Source organism: Coturnix japonica, chromosome Z (genome assembly GCF_054131305.1).
Source record: "Coturnix japonica strain WE chromosome Z, WE-NBRP24, whole genome shotgun sequence".
Lineage (NCBI taxonomy): Eukaryota > Metazoa > Chordata > Aves > Galliformes > Phasianidae > Coturnix > Coturnix japonica.
The window spans coordinates 23,186,254-23,210,513 of record NC_140702.1 but is presented as its reverse complement, the minus strand read 5'-3'; the positions used below and the strand labels follow the sequence as shown (position 1 = coordinate 23,210,513).

Genomic DNA, 24,260 nt, shown 5'->3' with positions numbered 1-24,260 from the left:
CCCTACAACAAAAGCTCCATAGAATTTCCATCATATGATAATATGATGGAACATATCTTAAAAGGCAACAGGGAAGAAAAAACAGATTTCAGTTTAAAGAGCATTCTGTTAATGAAACTTTCGTCAGAAAAATCATCCCCTTTTCTCCTTACCTGAACAACTGTTGGTTCACAGGCAAGAAAAACAGCATCAAAAGTACTGTGAAGACTCTCTTTACAGATCTGATGTTTTGCATATACATTTTGGTACTATTTCCTAGTGTTAATTTGTCACCTTATTCATAAGGCTACATTTTACAGAAGCGAAAAAGGATGGAAGAATTTTGGTTGGTTTTACTTTATTTTTATTATTTTACCTTTTGCTTGCTTTGTTTTCCCCCCTCTTAGATAAATAAAATCTTACTGCAGCCAAAGCTGGCTGTAAGTGCAAAGGATTTACAGCCTATACCAGCAGGTAAATAAACAGCCTGCTCAGTGGAGCAGAATTAAGCATCCGTCCAGAGGACAGAAAGCCAATACTTCACAAATGGTACTGTTTGATATTGACTGCCAGAGGCATTTGCATGCAGCTCCTTAACTACGATTACTCATGAATCTCTCCAGATACAGTTTGTTATCTTGACTCTAAGTAGCTCTCTCTAGTTAGTTTCTGTGTTAGCCATGACAAATGCATTTTAGAAACTATGACAGGCAAAGATTAAGTCAACAGAAGTCAAATTTAAAACAAAACAAAACCATGAACATCTTTAAAATGTCTTGGTTAAGCTTTTCCATTTAACCAGCACTCACCTACATAGGCTTCATCATCCACTGGCAGGGGTACTGACATGCAGAGGTAGGTATCAGACTGCTCAAAGACAAAAGAACAGAAATTCCCTTAAAATAGGGCATTCTTGCAATGAAAAGAAACAAAGTAGGAAAACTTTTTCAGAGGATGAATGGGGGGAAAACTAAAATACAAAAAAAAAAAGAAAAAAGAATTAATAAATTATACACTTGTAAGTCTTGGCCTTGAAATTATTTCCAATGGCTAACAAACACCACACTCTGCCTAGCAAAAATTGGAAGTGTAACAGTACCGATGATATCCAAACATGCTGCATAAATGAATGTGTGATACATAAAAATGATAAGAATTACTAAGCTTCTGTATCCTTTCAGTATTTACAAGCCTTTTGTATTTACAAGTTGCATTCTTTCAGTACTTACAAAGTTCCTATATTCTAAGAATAAAGAGTATCTCAGAGCTAAAGATTTTTCTACCACTGTCCCCTTAATTGAAGATGCATATAACTGGACACCAAAGGGTAAAAATACAGTGCCATTGTAACAGCAATCATAGGAATAAATATATTTGTGATTCATGCATCTAATTATACGATAATCAATAAAAATATTTTTCCCTGGACATTACAACAAACATCACATGGCCCTTTAAACAAAGAACATAATTAACTAAAAAAAATAATAATAAAATCAATTTGCAATTTTCTTGCTTAAACATTGTAAAGGACTAGCAATTTCCTGGAGCAATTGGATGAACAGTACAGATGAGATACTGAATAATGGGCAGTCCATGCAGAAAACCTATCAAGAATGACCTCTGCAAGATGTTACAGATGCCTTAGTAACCTAAAACACTTTGAGTTTAAAGCACTCAACGTGTCATTTTTGGAATTATTCTTGGATTAAAACAGAAAAATCAATTAAAACACAAAAACCGTATACTCGGAGCAATGGCCACAGATAATACCCAGGTTTGAAATCTACTTTGGAACATAAAATAATGCCCCTGAAAACAAAACCGGGCAACTCTATGGAAAGAAAAGCTCTTTCATAGCTCATCAGCAAAACAGTGAATCATTGGTACAGCACAAAATTATTCATCTTACATGCATATGAACTATGGAAATCTAAAAATGAAATCAGCTTTATCTCATCTGCCAGGTGGAGGTCAGTTCCCTACAATAGCACCATGCAGAAAAAAAACACTAGTAGCTTTATAGAGATTATTTGTCCAAAGATTATGTAGGATGTCAACATTGCTGTAATGAATTAATTCCTTTCCATGTTTTATTTAGATGTAATAGAGATTACACTATAAGGTCAGGGATATGGCTGTAGGTTGACAGCTATGCTATTATGTAATTTAAACATTATTTTTAAGCTTTAAGGTTGTTTAAAAAAGATCTTATACAGGTGGTACTTCACTACAACCATGAACTCCAAGACCAATAGGATGGTCCTCTTTCACTATTATTTAGCAAAACAGATAAAAACAAAACTCCTGCTACAAAACACTTTAGGTTAATGGGAAAAAAAACAACACCAAAACACTGCAAATAGGCTTAAACAATTAAATGCAGCTGAGAAGGAATGACAATTACAAGGGTGATAACAGTATGCAATTGCACGAAGCAGCGATTACCAGAGATAAGAAACTTGCATGGGTGGTTTGTGTGAAGATGGAAAGAATAAGCACAGGTCAGCTGATATAAACGATTTGAATGCCTTCGTGAACTCCAGGTATAAGTGTTTACAGAACATACAAAAGCGATTCAGAAACTGAAAAGGAAATAGTTTATTTTGTATTTAGCTTGGAATAAGAATTTCATTTAGAAACTTAATCTTCTCAAGCCAACAGCAGCAACGCTGCTCCAACAGAGATGCTTTAAAGAAGCTACTTGAGCAGCACGTCACTGGGGCTGCTCAACTGTTCCCTTCAAAGCCTTTCCACAAGCACTACCAAATTCACATCACTTGTGAAGAACATTACATAAAAAATACATCACAAAAGAATATACCATTCGATTTCTTAGGTCAGTTAGCTGCTGATCTGAATAAAGGTTTCTTGCACTACATCACAGCATAATGATTCATTTGAAGCATAAGGTTTTCTTTTCATAGAAAAATGCATGATAAGGAACAGACAGCACAGAACACGTGTGTTACTCTAAATATATTAGTTTTGTCTCCACAATTAAACTAACCTACATCTTCTCTAGTAATTTCATCATCATTTCCCACATAAGTTGCTTTCATTCGGAACTCAAGAAATAAATGCAATCATAACCAATATAGCAAGCACATCTCCAGAAATCCCTTGCCACTGCATTTTAAAAACTGCACTTTTTTCCTTGCTCACTGCTTCACTTTGGCATCTTTCTTGATTAGATACAGACTCACAAATAGGCCTTGAAACTGCACATGAACATCTGGAGGGCTAAGAGATCCATGAAGAAGACTGAGATAGTAAGAGGCCACTACAGAACAATCTCCTCTCTAAAGAGGATAATTCACCTCCATTCCACTTACACCACAATAGTGAACTAATGGCACTAAAATGCTTTTGGTCATCTCCTTCTGTGAATTTGAAGAAAAGAAAGACTGCCTTTCCTGCATTTCTTCTCACTACACACATTGTGCTTAACTTGTATAAATAGGAACCAAGTTCCCTGCTGTTAGAGTGGGTCAGTGCGGAAGAAGGAAGGGATGGAAAGGAGAAAGGGAAAAGAAAAAAAAGAGGTGATACAGAGAGCATATGAGGTTAGGAGTTATTTTTGCTTATCTTCTTAACAATTAGTGTGGCAAGTTGCTTTCTGTTGCTGTCTGCCTTCCCAATCTCTCTCACAAATCTACACTAGAATAACATTTAAGTTTGTCCACCATAAGCCCTGCTGGATATACATATTCATGCATATTTCCCATCTAACAATTATCCCACCATTGATGGTGATGCCTTCTATCTTCTTGAATAGGACAAGGAAGAGACTGACCCCTTCATGCATGATTCCCAACATTTCAACTAATAATTCCTCAGGTGTCATCACTAGAACTTACACAATTAGAAATGTTCACCCCTCTCTCTAAAAGGGATGCTTAGTGTTTTGTTGCAGATAAATAAAGTACAACAGAAACTCTTATCACTGTTTGTACTTACTGGAGTGATGCCACTTACTCTGAATTTTATGTTCCAGGGGGCTGCTCCCCAAAAAACTGAAAGCCTCTTTTTCCCTTCACTATTTTTTAAAAGTGCTATCTGCAACAATGAGTCATCCCTCTCTGCAGCACAACATCCTGCTCTTTTGAAGCATGGACAGCCCTTTTAAAGAGACGTATCTTTTAATGACATATATAATTCCCTGCATTGCCTCACCACAGAAAATATAAATTAAACATTGTTTGTCTCGCCACATGAAGCCACATCTGAAAGTCACAGCAGAATTTTAGGCTTTTAATGTGAATCTGAAAAATGCTGATGTTAAAAATTAATTTTTCGTTTTTGCTGCCTTGGTTCAGTAGAAGATAAGCTACTTCAAACCACAAAAAGCACACCAATGCTACTTACTGGAATATTGTTAACATTTTAGAATGTTAGAACAAAAGTATTATTCTTGTTAAAATGCTTTCTAGCATTGTCTCTCAGCTTGCCAAAGTTGCAGTAATGTTCAATTTACTGCAACTAAAATTGAACTGGGAAGCCATTTGCGATTTGGTGTAAACTGCAATTTTAATCTTCTCTCTTATGAGTACAACTGCGGAAGTTTCATTTTAGTAAACTCATACTTCTTGTTTCAATACGCTCTAGCAATTGATTGTAAGAAATTAACACATTAGAAATAAAATTGGTCAGGTGAAAATATTTTTCTATCCTTTGAAACTATTATTCAGATTTCTATTCCTCATTGGACATGTACATGTCTATTATAGTTACCATTTTCTTCATTCATTTGACACTAGTGACATTTCAGGCAAGACTTTGTTTCTCTAGCCCCTTGAAAAAGAAAATATGATAACTGGCAAAATGAAAGACTACACTTCTCTCACCTGCTTGGGTGTCACTCCAGGCATACGAATGTCCAATGTGAAATCTGATAGTCGAAATGAAATCACTGGCCTAGCGCTCCCAAAGCATTCACTGGAAAGAGATCTAGTAGCATCTTTATACCTTAGAAACAAGGAGGGAATATGAACATGTTTTTAATACATTTGAAAAAGATCTGCCTTAGAAATAGTAAAGAAGTCTGACAACACAGAATGGACTCCAGGAACAATTTGGAAATTTCACTCCTTCATTAGGTCACAAAAACATCTCCACCATCAGCAATTACTAAAGCAATTCCTGTGCAAAAATCAGATGTGTTAATCTCATCTAAATAACTGCCTTAGGTACACAGATGTGCAGATAAAGAACCACTTCACTAGAATATGTCAAGTACTATTAATCATGCAAGACAGACTGTTGTTTTGTTTAGGACTACGTAACTGCCATATAATTCAATAAAAGAGACTTTTTATTTAACTTCCAACACTATGACATTTATAGCAATTCCCACTGCCAGCAGAGAAGCAAAACAGGAAGTTTTAGAACTTCACATAAATATCAAGGTCTATATTGAGGGCAAACTACAATAAATAAATAAATAGAAAAATGAATTCACTGTATCAGTGTTTCATTATTGTTTTTATCATCCAAATGACAGCCATCATTAACTTCTACTTTACAGAGCTATTTGTGAAAAAAAGAGTTTGACCTCACTATAGTGAGAGTGAGGCTTCCAAATTTTACAAGCAGAGCACAGAACAAGTGAGCAAAACCAAACAAACAACATGCACATTTTTATCTAGGACATGCTTTTTCATGTATTTATTGTATTTCCATATAAAAGTGATGGCAGCCCTAGAAAGCAAGCACTCAAAATGTAAGGTTTTTCTGCATAACCCACCTTTTGAAGACAGAAAGTGGGCTTCTGAAACCCAAGCAGATGTTTTGAAGAACAAGAATCAGTATTAGCAGGTTGTTAATGAGGCCAGCCATGTCCACCCTACAGTTCCTGGCCCGATTAAGGGAGCAGAAAAAGGGCAGCGCAGCTCTATCAGCTGTGATCCTGACTATTAGGCAGCAGCAGCATCAATTCATTACTTCATTATTACGTGCTCTGCAGGCATCCTCCAGCTTCTGACAGACCATCTGTCTTGGAAGGTGATGCACTGTAAATCGGGAAGGTAGATGATGCTATGTAGTCTTTATTACTAGCTGTAAAAATCTGTTCAAGAGTTTTCCCTTGGAGATAGATGAGACTGTGCCTTTGTCCACTTAAGGAGCTGAAATGAAGTAGCTCTACTGATGCTTCCTCTGCAGGTTGCGCAGTTAGATCTGTGTGTTCCGTATCAGTCCATGGTGCCAGAGACACCCAGTGGCATCACAGAAACCAGCATCAGTCATCTTTTAGAACCTGTAAAAACAGAAGCGGATAAAGGATGACTAACAGGTTACACCATTAGTTATCAGCAAATCCCTGCTCAGAGTTTTTGAAACGTTAGTAAGTATTCTTAAAAGGTACAGCCCAAGCCAGGGAAGAATAATCATTTTAGTCCCCTCCCATTCATCCAGAGGCAGAAATTGATGCACTCAATATTGACATACAAAAGTCACTTGGGAATTCATTTTAAATGGCACAAAGGAAAAATAAATAAATAAATAAATAGATAAATAAAATAAAAATGTTAATATGCAAAAGGCAAAACTATGTAACTCAAATATACAACAGTACAGTATAATGTATTCTACAAGCAGCTAGAAGAACCAGACGCTGGTACAGCAAAAAGCAAGCTCTACAAATTTTAAGAACTATCACTAAAAGTTTCTGCATTTGTAGCAGACTGGGATACTATATTTTCTAAAACAAAAATACAATATTACACCACTCTGTCATTAATGCACCTGCTACTTATGCACTGCATTGCATAACTGACCCTAACAAACTGTTTTCAGAAATACTAAAACAAGACTGCTTTATGCTATTTGTGTACTGTTTCTGTATTCTTCTATTAATGCAATTTCAACTTAAGACATTACCATTCAAGCTGCTTTTCCTTAACTTTAACCTTAACTGCCCTTACCTTGCCATACTGGCTGATTACATGCTTCAATTTCACAAGTTCACAAGGGTTTTTTGAAGCATGTTAGAAAATAGAAGTGTGCATTACTAAAAATACACGGTAACGTTTGGGTTTGCTTTTCAGCATTTACAGCTACATAAAAAGAAAGATCTCAAAGTCATAAAGAAAATCAACCCTTCAAATCTGTTGCTTACTAATTACATTAAACAAAATATAACTAAAATCCACAAATCCAATAAATTGCATGTGTAGCAGCCACACTAGATTTGGACTGAGCAATGTGCAAGAAGCACAAATTTTAGAATCTGATTTAATTAGCCATTCTAAAACCAGCATATTTTCTTCTTTGAAAGATGACTAAAGATCCAGTCACACCAACTAAAAATAGACTCTTAGATCTAAAGTTGCTAAAAACACGCCAAACTTTCCCAAAATCATTCATGAGAAGTAGTGATACAACACTAATTATTTTTCTTTATGCAAATTCTTAAGCCTTCTGTTCTACCATCTTCATCTTCTTAAGTACTGAGCTATGGAAACTGTAAAACACGTCAAGGACTGCACTATGACAGAAAATGAAGTCTCTCTCTTTCAATATATGTACTATTTAATAAATGCTGAACGAAATGTAAAGACCTCTATAAATACAGATAGCTTCATTACTTTTCACATGAAGATACGTTTATGCAATAGTAACAGAGTAGCATCTTTGTAGGCCACCTGAAAATTCTAGCATAGCTTAAGCATATTTCCATATAAGAAAGGAAAACTAGTTATCTCAGACAGAAAAACAAATATACACTGATGAGATTTTTGTAGACAGACATAAAAAACAAAAAAATTAAATTAAATTAAAAAATCAATTACTTCTCATAAGAACTGAAAACTGTGTTGCATTCATCTTCCTAACAATTAGGTCTAAAATCAAATCACTCCAAAAAAGAAAAATGAGAGTTGTTTGCACAATACTGACTGAATTGGCTGCATTTTTTTTTCCACCCAGCAAGTTAAAAATAAGTATTGATGCACCACAACCATTATGCTTTGATTCATTTTTTCCTTTGTGGCAATTCTCTCTGTATAGATTTCCATCAATATATTTTATATTCTTTCCGTCTATAGTAATAGGGAGCATAAAATGGTTGGAAAAATACTGAGTGAGTCCCCAGACACATTAAGCAACTTATTAGCTATTTAGATTGTTGTTTGATTGTTGAATTGCTGAAGGAAAAAAAAAAAACAACAAAACCATAAGATTTCAAATGCTATTTAACAAATATGCTAAACAGTAACAAAGTAGGAAGTGCTGGGACTTATTCTTTTAAATCATATTACCCAAGAAATTATGTCTTCATTCTTAATACAAACTATCAATTAATTAGACAAGCAAAACTTCTAAAGAAAACAGGCAGAATGAATACACTGGATTTTAATGTACATATTGCTAACAACACTCTAACTTAATTTTCTGGAATATGAAAAGCTTTTTCATACTTCAGAATATGAAAAGAATATTTTTTCCAGCTTTAGGAAAGTCTCAGATTGTTTGTAACAAGTCTGCTACAAGCAGCTACCTAGTATGCAGATTAATTAAAGGAAGACACGGAGAAACACGAGCATTTACAGTCCTCTCTCATCTGTAATATTCATGCTTTGTTTGATGCATCTGGCATGTAGCATATGGCTCCTGCTTGTCCTCACAGTGTGATGTTGGGTTAACACTGGGGGTTGAGGGATAAGGAGGAGGAAACTACTCTGACCCCACCTGGAGAGATGACACAATCAAGAATAACAGACAAGGAGGGGAAAAAAGTCAGGATGAGAGATTCAGTAAGATTACATGGTTTCTTCAGTTCATTACACGGACATCCTGATACCTCAGTTCTGCTTTCAATTTGGAGTAAAAGTTCCCAAGGGAAGAGAAAAAGTGAAGTAAAAAAGATGTAATTAACAACAAAATAGTGAAAGAAGACAAAAGAGAGATGGAAATCTGCTTGATCAATATAAGCATGTTATTTTATCCACCATGTCCAACACAAACATAGTAGAAGGCATAAAAAACACGCAAGTACAGAAAACTGCAATTAGCAGGAAGAAATCTTAACAAACAAGCTGAAGGAAAATAAATTAAAAAATGAACAGGCACTGAAGAATCTGGAACACAAAACCTATTTCAAAATAGCATGCAAAGTTAAGTAGCAAAATCTCGAAGTTATTCATTTATGTCCATGAAAATTAAACTGCAAATCTCAAAAAATACTAATTCCGGAATATGATCCATTTCCAAAATAATAATAATAATAATAATAATAATAATAATAATAATAATAATAATAATAATAATAATAATAATAATAATAATAATAATAATAAAATAAAAAAGCAAAAACAAAAAAACACACCCACCCAACACCTTCTGATAAAGAAAGCCTTGTATTAACCACAAGTTTATAAAGCATACTGCAATAATTTCTTCATTTCATTTTAGTCATTTTACACACAGTACAAATTCAACTTGCCGCAAGGAGAAGCCTCATCTTCAACATTCCCTGCCTTCAAAGGAAAAATAAAAAGAAGGCTGTCAAAGCTAAAGATTATTGATCTAAAAGTTCAAAGGCAGTAAGTTCTCAAAGCTGAATCTTGTTTCATGATTCTCATGCACTGAAATCATGGAATCGAGCCAGGACAACCTGATTTCAGTCTCCAGCTCTAGCACACAAGAATCAATTTTTCAGCTAATGCAGGGGCGGCCATGTTTCATCTCACACTAAACATGAAGCTTAAGCAAGGCAAGTTTGCCATGTTTAGATCGTAGTTAAAAATACCTGGTAACCTTCACAACCTCTGTTAGAAGTGAGATTAAATTTAATGTTTGCAAAATAATAAGTTAGACAAATATGGCAATACAGTGTCATATTCGACCTATTGCACAGTCTTACATTTTGGGGGCTGGGGGAAGTATTCCTTTATTCTCTTTCATGATGTTTTGCTCACATCATCACATAGTCAGTCCTTCAGAAAAAAAGAAAAATCCTCAGAGGAAATGCTCACACTCACAGAAAAGACAAGCTAGCCCTCTTCTAGCATGCATGTCTTCCACTTCATAGTTAGCAAAGCTCAAGATTTCTCAGTAACAGTTGTAATAGTTCAAGCATTCCTTACAACACCAGGAAGACAAAAGGCACCAAGGATAGATGGTACCAAGAATTTTTTTCTAAGGAGTTTGGCAACAAATAGCGAATGTTTTCTTTCCACATAGGTCTCCATTACTTTTACTATGCCATGGTCCATGCAGGGGAATTAATCTGTAAGAAAACGACAGGAAGACCGGAAAAGTCTTCCCTGGATAAGCTGGTTTTAGATATTATAATTCTTTGGAAAATAATTAACTCAGGATTACAGAAAACAGCGTCCTACTAATTGTTGTATTTCATAGAACCTTTTACTTTCCTTGAAGCAACTCAAGTAGTTTTCCAGGAAAACATACCCAGCATAATTATGAACCATCCAAAAAAAACATAACTTTCTACAGAAAATGCTGCTTCTGATTATACCTCATTGGATCATTCTTCTGATTTAACACATGATGAACTTCCATCACCATATACCACATCCACTGTAATAACACGCTGCCTTGTATTTTCATTCTCTTCGTGCACTGCACTGGTTCAGCAAGCTGATGTCCTCCTTCCCCCAAGCCCCAGCAACATATTCATCCTCCATCAGATCAACTGGTCAGTGTACCTGCTTGTAGCTGCCACATATCAGTCACAAAAGAAATGATGCAAACATGCAGATGACAAGGAATCCTCCTCTTCTGGAACAACTGAACTGTGCGTAATATCACCCTCATTTTTAAAAAGAATTATCTTCATAAGTTGTCAGACATAACTGGACTCTTGGTTTAATTGACATTTTCCTAATTCTCATGTTTTGCTATGAAACCTTTTCAGATACGGACATCAAAGGAAAAAAAGAAATATGATTGCTCTTATTGTTGTTTTTATGAACAGTTTTGTGGTTTTTTTTTACAGTTTGACTGGCTGAACTTAAATAGTGTGAATAGTTCTAAAATAAACACTCATGGTAATAGAAACTACTGTTGATTTCATCGGAAGAAGTACAGCATTTGAATAAAGAACTACAACTTGAACCTTCTGTATACTACAGAAGTTTAACTAAATGATATCTAAACGGATTTATATTTCGCAGGTTTTCAAAATTATAGGAATTTGAACAATATGTTTTTTCACTTATTTGGTGATAAGTATTAAATGAAAATTCATACAAAGTAGTATTAAAGAACAAAAAAAAAAACAAAAACAAACAACTGATCACCTGAATACTTAAACTCATCCCGAGTGATTTCGCTGATCTGTTAATCTCTTATGAGCCCTTCATTGAATGGAGCATTATTTCCACAGAACTGTAGGGACTGAAAGGAACCTCTGGAAATCATAAAGTCCAACCCCCAACTAAACTAAGTTCCATACAGTAGATTGCACAGGAAGGTGTCCACATGGGTTTTGAATGTCTCCAAGAAAGGAGACTTCTCAACTTCTCCGGTTAACCCATTCCAGTGCTCTGTGAACCTCAAACTAAAGACTTCCCTCACATTCAAATGGAACTTGCTCTATTTCAGTTCTCACTGGTTGCTCCTTTCTGTTTTGCACTGGGCAACAACCACTTGAAACCCATCCCTCAAGTACCTGTTTATAATGATAATATCCCCTTCTCAGTTTTCCTTCTATTCTCCTGTCCCAAGTCCCAGCCTTTCCTCAAATGAGAGATGTTTCAGGTCCCTAATCATCTCAGTTGCCCTCCTCTGGAGTCTTTCTAGAAGTTCCCTACCTTTCTTGAACTGAAGAGAGCCCAGAACTGAGCCTCCTCCAGCACCTCACCACCCTCTCAAGGTTTTTACTCTTTCTCTCCCATCATTTAGTTTAAAACCATTCAAGTCTTGTCTTATCATTATTTACAGTCAAAAAAGTTTATTTCCTTTTAAGTAACCAGAAGTTCACAATGAGGGCTTTTAGAGTGTTGTCTTCTCCAAGAAAAACGAATCTAACTCCCTCATCTTCTTTGATAATTTTCATGGACCTGCTCTGAACCTGCTCCAACAGCTCTGTATCCCTCCTGCATGAGGGACCCCAAGCCTGGACACAGCACTCCAGATGGGGCCTCACAATGTAGAGGAAAACAATCCCCTGCTGACCACTCCTCTTCTGACACAGCCCAGGATATGGTTGGCCTTCTGGGTTGCAAGCACGCATTGCTGGCTCACATCCATCTTTTTGTCCATCAGGACCTGTAAGTCCCTCTGAAGGAGTGAAATGGAGAAAGTCCTTTCCTTCTTGTTGAAGTCAGACCTCCTCACAGTCCTGAAGACCACAGAGAGCTCATTTTAAATGCCCTCGCTTCATTTTTAATACATCTGAAATGTATTTTATTCACAATAAATCACCTTGTAATCCTTCTGCTTTGTCCAACCATCATACAAGTAAAATTCTCTTGTCAAGGAAGATCAACGCTTTTCACTGAAAGACGACATCTTAACTAAATGCTAATTTCATATTCTGAAAAGAAATGAACAAGTTGGATGGCACTAATTACTTGCTTAAAAGGGAAAGCACATGAGAACCTTCATCTTTCATTTTAGTATCAAGATCATTATCAGTAGCACAGAGCAGTAATGATAAAGGTTCATTGAAGTGCCCTTTATCTTCCTTTTTTGTGGAGAAAAAAAGAATTTACTAAGGGGAAAATCTTTCAAGAATTTGGATTAACCTCCAAGGATAAATCAAAGGAGAGATCATTAAAAACATTTAAGTTAAACTACACATTATGTGCGAACAATGAATTAAATTCATTGCACATTCCTTCACCAGAAAGAACTTCAAATCCTGCTTCCTTGTGCATCTAGTCAAACAAGAATAAAAGCAACATTTTTCAGTCACAAAGTGCAGGAGTTAGTTCATGTAGCTATTTAGACTGTTTTGAACTGGCTGGTTCTAGCAAAGCACAAAGCAAGAGGAAGTACAAGCAATTGGATATGTGGCGGTAGGCAACAGGTGACATACCATGCTGGCCCAGGCAGCATCTCCAGCAGGTACTCCCTGCCCCTCACCATAGGATGCCCTTCTCCTTTCGCTTAACCCTGTTAGGCTGCTGAGTTGAACTGACCCACAACACCAAGAGATGAACACAAGCACTGGAAGAAGATGAAGGAAACAAGAAAGCGTGTGCCGCTAGGAGAGAAAAGCATCAATTATTGCTAGTGACATCCTCCCATTCTGGCACCACCATACATACAGCCAGGTTATTTACATGTGTCCTATGTGCCTGGGAACACCCCCTCACAGCCTGGACACTGCACATCCCTATGCACAACCCAGGCAAATCCACCTGTACAAGCATCTTTTAGCAGGGAGACACTTTAGATGGAGACAATGGAGGGAACCACCTTTAAAGAAGTAAAGTGAGGCAGTAACTACCATTTAGTTCTTAGCCTAGCATCTCCTAGTAGAATATTTAAGAGAAATATAAGAAATAGGGTTGTAGATATACCACACCCCATCCCCACTTCCCCCTCACTCCACTATTCCCCAGAAAACAAAAACAAAAAACAAAACAATTTTGCCTTCTGCTGTAGTAGGATACTCTCCACTCTGAGCTAATAGATCACCATCTAAGATAGACTGGACCTGTTGGAGCACATGAGATGTAGATAAACTGAGACTCTGAGCATTTTAGCTCCATGAAAGTAACACAAGTAACTCTCATTCATTAATATATAAAAAGTTTGTGAGTGTAATACAAAACTAATCTTGCAGTGTTTCCTTGTTCCAAAAGGAACAGACACTCCTTAAATAAATGATAATAGGGAGAGAGGAAAAAGCAAATAATTGTACCTAATTCAATTCAGCAGTAGTTAACAACTGGATCATTTAAGTTCACAAAAAGCAGGTAACCGAATTTTCTACTATTACAGTTCCATTTCTATAAGACGAACCTTTTTCTAGTTGAATTTTTGCTACCACAAAATACAAAAATGCTAATAGTAATGTAATCAAATGCAATGAAGCTGACTAGTTTTTCAGCAGAACATTCAGAGGAATTTTTAAAAAGTAAAAATAAAAGTTAAAAACAAGCACCAGGCTTTCTGTAAACTGTCCATAGAGACAGAATATACAGGACAAAGATGAATAACCAAGAAGTCCAAATTTCTTTTCTAAAGCTCACCGCTAAATACGGGAAAATAACAGGAAAAGGCAGAAAAGCAGAAAGAGAAGTGAAGAATTAAGAAAAATATGCAGAAAGGAAAACCAATGTAAGAAACAAATGCTGAGAGCATGCAAGGCTTTGTTGCATGGAAAAAGTCAACATCTATTTTTTTCAAGCAAAGAACAAGTCAGATGAAATAATTATCTCCTGTTAAAGCCCAATCAAATTTAACAGAGCCAATTAATACACAGAAAAGGTCAAAGCTTCCACAGAAAAATAAGTTTTTGTAATGGCTATCCCTTGTTAAGAATGATCTCTGAAACCGCTCTTGATGTTTCAACAGTAACAATGGAAAACACTAGTTTGTTAAAAAACGAAGTCTCCTGAAAATAATTCAAACACTAAAAACAGTAAACACAGCCTGTTTTTGAAGAATTCAACATTGGAATTTAGAGAAATGTAACAGCCTACAAAATTCTAGGCATATATATATATATGCACTGAGATTTCATAAAATAATATCCTGACTTCAGTGCAGGCAAGTTAAACACGAACAGTAGTGTAAGAAAGAAAAGCCCTTACAAATACCATATGATAGCACGGAAAACTAAACAAATGTCAAGCAGTGAAGCAGTTACAATTGGGGGAGAGCAAGGAAACACATGCAAAAAAAAAAAAAAAAAAAAAGAAGCCCATGCCCCCAAGTCTGGGCAAATTTCAGGCACAAATCCAACTGACAGCCAGCTTGACGACTTAATGGGTAATGTTGATAAAAGGTTCTCTCAATAACATTTATGTTGTCTTTGTATGAAATGTTCATAGGAGGAAAAGGAAATTAACTGCTATTTGTCTTGAGGGAGAATACAAATGGTGGTAAAGTTTGACTGATACTAGTTTTACTGTATTTGCTTCCTCAAAGGAAAAGAAAACAGACCAGAGCTTAAGCAGGGGAAATAAATCATCAAGGACATGCTCCCTCCCTCATACTGGTCTGTGAGGAGAGATTTGAGGATATGTATGGAAAGAACTTCAGACTCACTCAGGCTTGTTCGCTTCCACAATAGAGTGAGTCAGAGTGCTGCACTCCCACCTGGCAAATGCTATTCAGCTACAGAAGGATTTGGAAAGGTGATGCAGAAAAATTTACACTGCATACTGTTTTTTTGAAACATGTTGTTCTTTGGCTCAATTGCTAAATAAATGGAATGGCTACCAAATAAATAAATAAAAAAGGAAATAGGTGTAGGAGAACTGGATTAAAATGATGAAATTAAACCTCCATAGGACTGGGAAAGAAAGATTTCTTTACTGCACAACTCTGCTCAATGACGTTCCAGAGTAATTTATGTTATCTCTCTTTGTGTGTATATATATATGTATATTTATATACACATACATACAAGTTTATAATACCAATAAAAAAAAAATGAAACAAAGTTCTAAGAAGCTCCACTGCACATCAGTTCCTCAGGGCTGGGCTTTAGCATGTGTGCTGTAAGCATCTAATCTCAGAAGACTATTCTAGTTATTAAATTGATCCCCTCTAATTAAAAAACTACAAAGAGTTCTTCAGCTTTAAAGAGAAGATTCAGTTCTTTGCCTCGTCATTTATTGTCATTCTTAGCGGACCTTATATTAGTGTCATGAGGAATTTTCCCTTGCCTGCCCCCACTCAACACATCACTGGCAAAAGGAGCAGTTTGGTAGGTAAACACAAAGTTTAACTTCATTCTTTTAATTAAGACTACCTGACAATCTGTGTATGCATTACATATAGTTTGTCTTTTTCTTCAGAACACAATCTCTCTTCCGTCCTATTTCCCAAGTAACTATTTTGATGCTCAGGGAGTAGAAATTAAAACAGGTGGGTTTTATCAGTGACTTGTCTTGTCAAAACACCGTCTTTTATTAAGCACCACAATTGATTTAGCCCAGAACTCCATTCTGATGCTTGCTAACTAATAGATCTATGGAAGAAGAAAGTGATCCATGAAGACCTTGCTATCCCAGAAGGTATCAGAGTAACTACTGGCATCATGGCTTGATAAACAATGGCAAAAGGTAAATATCACAGGAAGCAAGCCTTTCAAAACCTCTCAAATTTAACGATAGTTCAGACTTTGAAGAAAAGTATGACTATCTCCCTACTCTCATTCTAGTTACAGAGAAACATAATTTTATGAAAAGGAATTAAGAATAGCCTAAACAACACTACCACTTATGTCCTACATTACATGATACATATCTTCATTTGTCTCATTTCCATCCCCCTGATGAGCTCACTCTTCCTACTGACCAGTTCAGTTATCACTGTCATTAATCAAAATCAGATTCAATGTAGCCAGTTGTAAACCTACATGTCTAGTAACTTCTACCGATCTTATTTTTCTTCAAAATTGTGAAAAAACTGAAAAATAACATTTCTTTTAAACAGAGGTGAGAAATAAAAAAGCTAACTAGCAAACATTTTTCTTTAACATGTCTTGTACTCTATACAACATAAAAAAAATTTAAAAAAAATTTGTTTTCCTGCATGATGTTCTCCTGTGGTGAGAATTTTCAGTTATACAAGAAAAATAAGCAAATAAATTAAATTCTATATGGAGTTTTCTAAAATTCACAATTAAAAAATACATACATATATAATAAAGAACTATATATTGAGCTATTTTTAAGCTACTATTCCCTACAACTACTTCTGAAGTGCTAAGCAAAACATTATGTAGATTTAAGTATAAAAATTATTTCTATTTTCACTTTTATTTAGAAGTAAATAATTTAAGCTGAATTCCCAAAACTGAATCCCAAAAGACTTCTCAAGTATCATACTTGAAGGCATTCAGATTGAAATACTTCTGTTTTGCTTTCCATTCTCTAAGATGGAAGTTTTTAGGTCAGCATTAAAAACTGTTTACACAAACATTTCATTGTCCTGCTTTAAGTACTTCTTAGCTACTTATAAAAAAAAAAAACACAAAAAACATATACTTCGTTACATACTTTGATATCAAGTACGACCTCTATCTTTTTTTAACCAAAAAATTTGCTCAGTATGTGACAGAAGCAGATCCTCCACCAGCAGGAAGGTCACTACTTAGATGGCTTGTTGGGAATTGTTAATGATTACAGTGCTACTACTATTTTAAGGAAGGAAGCACTTTTGTCCAATGGGTTACATTAATTGACAGTTATTAATTTATTGCCAGGCAGGTTATTTCACTGACTAAAAATAAATAAGTAAGTAAATAGGTGTGAAATAAGGTTAGCGAGTAACCCCCAAAAATGTTTCTAAAAATCTGATCATACCCAGTCCACAGAAACTGGGCAGCCTGAATAGTGGCAATGGACAGAACAGACGCATTTTAGCATCATACATTCATTACACTTACCAGACTATGATGTTCACATGGAGTGATATGGACTGGAAAAGAGCACAGAACACTGAAAAACCAACACCGTGTGCCTTGCTTCCCTGTACTCACCACTTCAAACAAGATTTGTAATTTCCAAGGTTACAAATTTACCACATCTGCCCGACTTGGACTGCCTTCCGGCACTTCAAGCTTGAAATCAAGGCACTGCAAAATCTATTGCAACAAGATGCAGAGTAGCTTCCAATTCAAGTCTGGAAGTTAGGTGACAAAATAATGAAAACAAACAGCAAGCCTGAGACTTCAAGATCAGCATGGGCTTCTTCAGCTGAAATCCTCAGGACACCTTCAATGTTAGAAATAGGAAAGCAGAACTCCAACATTTCTTTCCTGGTTCAAAACAAACTCTACGTATTCTTTCCCAAAAGGTCCTTTCCAACTCAAAACATTCTGTTATTGTGGAAAAATGCTGCAGGATTACAAAGCAGAAACATGTGCCAGAGATACTACAGAACATACGGTCCATGAGCCTCACAAATGGATAGAAATGTGAAATTGGAAATAGGAACACAGGAAACCTGAAGACACTTCATGGTCTAAATTGCACTTTGTACCCAGAGATTAGGGCATGGTAGACTGCTTGTGAACGAAAAAAACAAGGAGTGCTGAATTTAGATATAAACATCTTTCTGAAAATTAGGCTTAAAAACTCAATGCCAATTTTCTCTACACAAAACTAGATTACTGTGGCAGCTACTCATGCCAGTCCACTGAGTACTTGCAATTTCCTTTAGTAAAACATTTTTACAATCATCCTCTTATGGCTGTTTAATGGTTTATATAGAGTCCCATTGTTCACGAGGAATACAGAATTATCACAGAGTGCTGTTTCTGTGCAGCAAGTGAATGCCATTTCCAACTAAAGCTTTCAAGAGGGAAATCTGTGTTTTGTACCAGCAAAGACTTCACATCTACCACTTACATAAAATTAATCACAGCACTTTATCAGAACTTCATAAATCACGCTAAGGGTATTTTATTCACATAATACTTGAAAGCAGAGGTGACTAACACCAAGCAAATGGCTGGCATTTCTTAACAAAAATAAATAAATAAATAAATAAATAAATCACATGGCAGATTTTTTGCACTTGTGTAGCAGAAGTTTAGACAATCATTATATATGTTGTTTACAATAATATCATATAAAGAAAGTATTAAGATAACATCAACAAGGTGAAACTAGTTGATCAAAACATTTAAAAGACTGAGAGGGAAATGGCCATGACCTTGTAAAGTTCCTTTTACCTCCCCCCAGCCTTACAATTTCTCCTCCTCACGTCTTTCTCTAAGCCTGGAGGCTATCAGTCAACAGAATTAGCTATTTATATACATATATGTATGGGTATATAAAAAATAGAGCTGCATAGAGATGAGGAAACGCAGAGAGATACTGTGGAACCAGGAGGGTTGTGTAGATGGGCAATAAGGAAATTTGTTACATTCTTCGTTCAGTTGTTACCTGGTGCAATTGACAGAGATTTTTCAGTTTTCCAACACATAACAACTGGATGTCTCATCTTGCCTAATGAATAACCTATACTGTACTTTCACACAGTATTCTCTTTAAACCTATACTGCATTCTGCAACCACTGCATGTCACTACTAAACAAAAAGGCAAAAGATTTTACTAAGGCCTAGGTACTGGAATTGCCTGTTTAAAAAATGTTAAATAAAAGCAAACTACAACAAGGAAAAAAAAACCTCAGATCACAGAAATATTAGGTATCCAAACCTGAACTAAAATACCTTTGAAGCTGTATCTGTTTGATGTTTGAGGAAAATGAAGGGAGGTTAATAATAATAATAATAATAATTTAAAAATAAAAAAGAAAAAAGATGGAGATCAACTTTTTGCATGGTCTGATAATGACAGGACAATGTGGAAATGCTTTGAACTAGAAGAGGGGATAGGGGATAGTCAGGTTAGAAATAAATTCTTTACTCAGACAGTGGTGAGGCCCTGGCACAGCACCTGTGGGTGCCCCATCCCCAAAGGCACTCAAAGGCAGGTTGGACCAGGCCCTGGGCAACCTGATCCGGAGGATGACATCCCTGTCCATGGCTGCAGGTTGGAACTGTGAGGTCTTACACAGACCTTCCAAGACAACCACTCTGTAATTTCAAGAAAACAGAACGTAAACATGAGCTGGGTCAATGCTTTGCTCAGAGTAAGGCAATGCATGCAACTTTCTTGCCACAGCTGGGGGCATAGTACACTGAGAACTATCAGTTCCAAAACCATCTTCCTTTCCAACACAGCAGAAACAATCACTTCTAACACTAAGTGATGTTACTTTTCCAGTGAGGGCAGCTACACGAAAGAAAACTCCTAAAAGAACAACATTTGCCTTTAAGTTCAGACCTGAAGAATTCCTTACAGAATTCACCAGAAATATCGCATGAAATTAAAGTTACCTATTGAAATGTAACTACACTACTCTCCATTTCCACAGTTCTGTGCCCTCAGTAGACCCAATAAAGCCTATCTAGAAGTTTAACTGCCAGCCTAGGTTTGCATCCATTCGTTGCCACTTCCTCAGAGCAAGCTACCTGAGAAAAAGTGGTGATGGCCACTTCTTTGGAGCTCCACCATAATATGCACATAAGCTCATCATCAGGTGAACTGTGGTAGGCAGCAAAACATCTGAGCTGCACAGGTGAGGGAGATCTACATAGGATTACACTCAGATTAAAGCTTTACTTACCAGTGCTGTAACTGTACAAAATACACCAATGGAATCACACAAGGCGTGATATGGCTGTTTTCATCCCACAGCCTCTTCTCCCATGTAACTAATGATAGGATGAAAGGAAATGGCTTCAAGTTGCCCCAGGGAAGATTCCAATTGGACATTAGGAAATAATAATTCTCCAGAAGAGTGGTAAGACACTGGAATGGGCTGCCCAGGAAGGTGGTGGAGTCAGAGACCCCAAAAGTGTTGAAGAAATGTTTAGATGTTGTGCTGAGGGACATGGTTTGGTGGAGAAATATTGGTAACAGGTGGATGGTTGAACTAGATGATCTTAGAAGCCTTTTCCAATCTTGGCAATTCTATGATTCTGCAACTGCTAGAAGGAAAGCCCTCTTTTTCCTTACCACACACATGCCACATGAAAGAACTTTCCAAAAACATACTGCTAGCATCTAAATCTCCCATTTGTTTCCAAATTGTTTTGAGCAGATTTTAATCCTGCTCAAAAAAAAAAAAACAAAAAAAAAAAAAAAACTGACCTAAACATTTTTAAAGGGCAAGACAAAAAACACCTGGCCTACAGTCATCCTTCAGTAAAAACAGGTACCATTGTTTCCAGTATTGTTTCTTGCTTTCCTTGTTTGAATTTTCTTTTTTCTTAAATCATCAGACAAGAGTCTCATTATTTACCAGTTTCAGGCTCTGCTTTGGTTTAAGAGAATCATCAGACTCAGTATTAAGTTGCAAAGAGAAATATTTTCATATTATTCAGTAGGCTATACAGAGAGGCTTGATATAATTTTATGATCATTGTAGTGCTTCTGGAAAAAGTTTCCTTGTTAGTGCTAATTCAGGCTATACCAAACATTCAACGAATACAAGCCAATATTGTTCTGTTTTACCCTGATATTGGCAGTGTTGAGTAGAAAATCTGACAGCTTTCTGGAGGGCTTCAACAGCTAATGCTGACAAGATGTAGACAGCTGGTTTACACTGCAGTACCTTTGTGCCTCCTCAGCATGCAATTCCAGAATGTTAAGCATTAGCTACAAGTGCCTTCCTGAGATGCTGCTCTGAAAACACGAGTGTATATTAGGATTGCTGTTATGTGAAATTTTTGTTTGTTTCAAAGACAACTGGTCACAAAAAGTCACAGCATCATACAGATCAGTGCTCAATATCTCTAATTACAGTTTTGTCAATCTTAAAGCTGTACAAACTAAAATACAGAAGTAGATATGAATGTTGATTCCTTTTTTGGACAGCATTTTTGTCTTCTGTTTGTAGTAAGAAAATGAGTTATAAAATATATACCTGTCGGTTATTCACAAAACAAATCTTGTTCTGCAAATAATAAGATCACTTTTAAAAAGTAATCAAAAATTTGTGGTTGTATTGTTGCTCAAAACAACCTCAACACTACTTTCAAAACTAAACAGGTATACCTGGAATCAAATCTAAGAACCAGAAATCACTTATTTTTTCCATAATCATAATGAATGAAACACTGATTTATGTATGGTGCTTACAAGATAATAATGATTTTTAAAAAGTCTTTGTGTAACAGTAAGCTGAATTCACTGAAAAGATTTGTTTAGCTTTCAGGAAGTTTGTTTTAAACTTACTGAAGTTCCTTCCTGCTTTCTGCAGGTCTCCTGGACTGGCAGAGAAACACAGGTAAACTTCACAATAGTACAGAATGAAACAAAACATAGATATTATTATCTAAATAATGAAATATACCCGTGAGCAGAATCAATGAGCTCAAATTAAAACAGTGCAAAAACCAATTCAATTTTCAAGAAGTCATCTAACTTTTATAACAGAGTGGAGGTGTTTTCTCAGCTGAATGCTATTATTTTAAATTCAGCTCATTTTGAAAGCTGTATTATTCAAGTAGCAGAAACTGCTTTAATTTCCACAGCAGAGACAAGCCTGTGATAATGATGAACAAAACAAACTTCGAGCTGAAGAAAATCAAAATGCCTCAAAAAACAGATCATGCTTTCCAGCCCAGACAGTCTACTCCTGCCTCTAAGCCATGAACTCAATGGCATTGCAGCTCAACCATCTGAACCTTTGCCTTCAGCATCTGTGTTTGCTTTGATAAGCAATGAAATGGTTACTTCTGAAATTTAAAGCATTGTAATTTAGATTTACTCCAGCATTTTCCTGAAATGAAAAGCTTGAATACTTCACAGTTGTCTTAAATCTTTTGTTTCAGGCTGACAGCTCCAATGGATGTGCCTGCATTGTTTCCACTTAAATCACATTTAAGGATGCCCAGGCAAGCACATGAGGAACAGAAGAATTTTATATTTCATAGTTAAATAAAATCTGAGTTTTGATTAGATGGGAGATGAAGAAAAAAAAAATCTGACAAGGAGTAAGTCCAAAGATAAATATATCCCCTATTGGGAAAAGTAAATATTTATATCAATTTTTCATACATCTATATTTTAATTACTTTAAAACCTAAAGGAGACGATTTTTTTTTTACAACCTCCTAAATAAATAAACTTAAGAAACGACACAAAGTTTCTTAAAAGTTTAGCCCACAGTACTGCCCAAGACTGGAAACATTCTCACTGTGGTTTTCTTGTACTATAAATTTATTAGATACAACAACAGACACAAATGCTCAAAAAATTCACTGCCCAATGATGTCACTATGATTGTCACTTTTTCTGCCTTACTTGGCAGTATAGCTTTACATTCCTTTTTCTCTTCTTTTTAATTTATTTGGGCAGGAGACAGACACCTTCCTAAGTAGTAAAAATAAAATTATCTCGTGTTAATCAGAAGATATTCTCCCAAGACCACACTCTAAAGCAGGCTGAAGACAGATGGTGCCTATGTTCAGCATCATGTAACACTGACTAAATATATGCCTCTCAAATATATTTGAACAATGAACTCCATCTGTGTCTTAATTACTATAGCAAAACCATCCCCCCCCCATAACCGCAGTGATTCCACAATTTGGTAACTTTAAAAGATAAACTGTTAACTAAAGGAGGTTACCCAGGACTAGCTACTATGCACTGTAACCAGAGAGTGAGTATAAATATTGAAATATGAACAAAATTTCACAGCTTACTGGAAAAAAAATAACAATAATAAAGCATCTGTTAAAAACACTTCAACTCATCAAAATACAAAAGCAGGTTTCAGGTTTCTATGTTGCACAGAAGAACAGCAAATAATATTATGTTTAGGAAACAATAACCCCATATTTATTGCCTGTTTCATTTCTGAAGTGTTATCTAAAATCCACATTAAGCTTTTAGATTACATTTCATAGTCTGATGTCACACGGACATGACAAAAAAAAAAACAAAAAACAAACCACATAAAGGAAATAACCTACTTCTAACACAAAGAGCAATAATCATCCTAAAATGAAGAAAAACATTAAATCCTACTTGAAATGTAAAACACGAGCATTTTGGAGTCTGAAATAGTGAATAAAGCTAAGAAAAAAGTGTACACTGGTGAGTTACAAAATCATTCCTAAGTAACACTGATGAAGAATATGAAATACAAACAGTAACAATAGTGGGTACTTGTGTACACTGACAGGTATCTCAGCAGCAGTAGTTCTACCTAAAGAGACTAATTTGCAATCATTACCAAATTCTATTCCAAGAGCTTCTGTAACATGAACAAGTAGCTAATTTACTATACAGAATAGGAACTGAAGCAGGAGTCTCTTGTAAGACATCCTGGGACCAAGCCAAGAACTAAAATCAGTTCCACATGCACCAAACTGCTACTCACAACTCGTCATCATAACTGATTCTTGTGAAGTCACAGTGTCCTCAATAAAATTCAACAGAGCTAGAATGCACCGTAATTAGACTGGACACTTCTGAAAGCTTATGTTAGAGCTAAGAATGACAGGTATGTATTTTCCTATTACAGTATCATACTTTAATTACTGAAGAACAAATTCAATATTTATCGTTCATGATTTTTATTTGCTAACTCCTATTACTGTTGGCCT

At 35.8% G+C, this 24,260-nt stretch overlaps 1 protein-coding gene across 18 annotated transcripts in view; it reads right to left on the bottom strand.

Annotated features, from left to right (window-relative positions):
- PAM (peptidylglycine alpha-amidating monooxygenase) overlaps window positions 1-24,260 on the bottom strand; it is a 112,148-nt gene that overhangs the window by 55,612 nt on the left and 32,276 nt on the right. For all 18 annotated transcript variants that reach the window (XM_015849427.3, XM_015849429.3, XM_015849430.3 and 15 more), the window contains exons 2-4: window positions 5,726-6,235; window positions 4,827-4,947; window positions 789-846 (exon numbers count right to left, since the gene is read on the bottom strand). In XM_015849427.3, coding sequence (XP_015704913.2) covers window positions 789-846; window positions 4,827-4,947; window positions 5,726-5,817 — 271 coding nt within the window. In that variant the 5' untranslated portion in view covers window positions 5,818-6,235. The remainder of the gene's footprint in view (window positions 1-788; window positions 847-4,826; window positions 4,948-5,725; window positions 6,236-24,260) is intronic.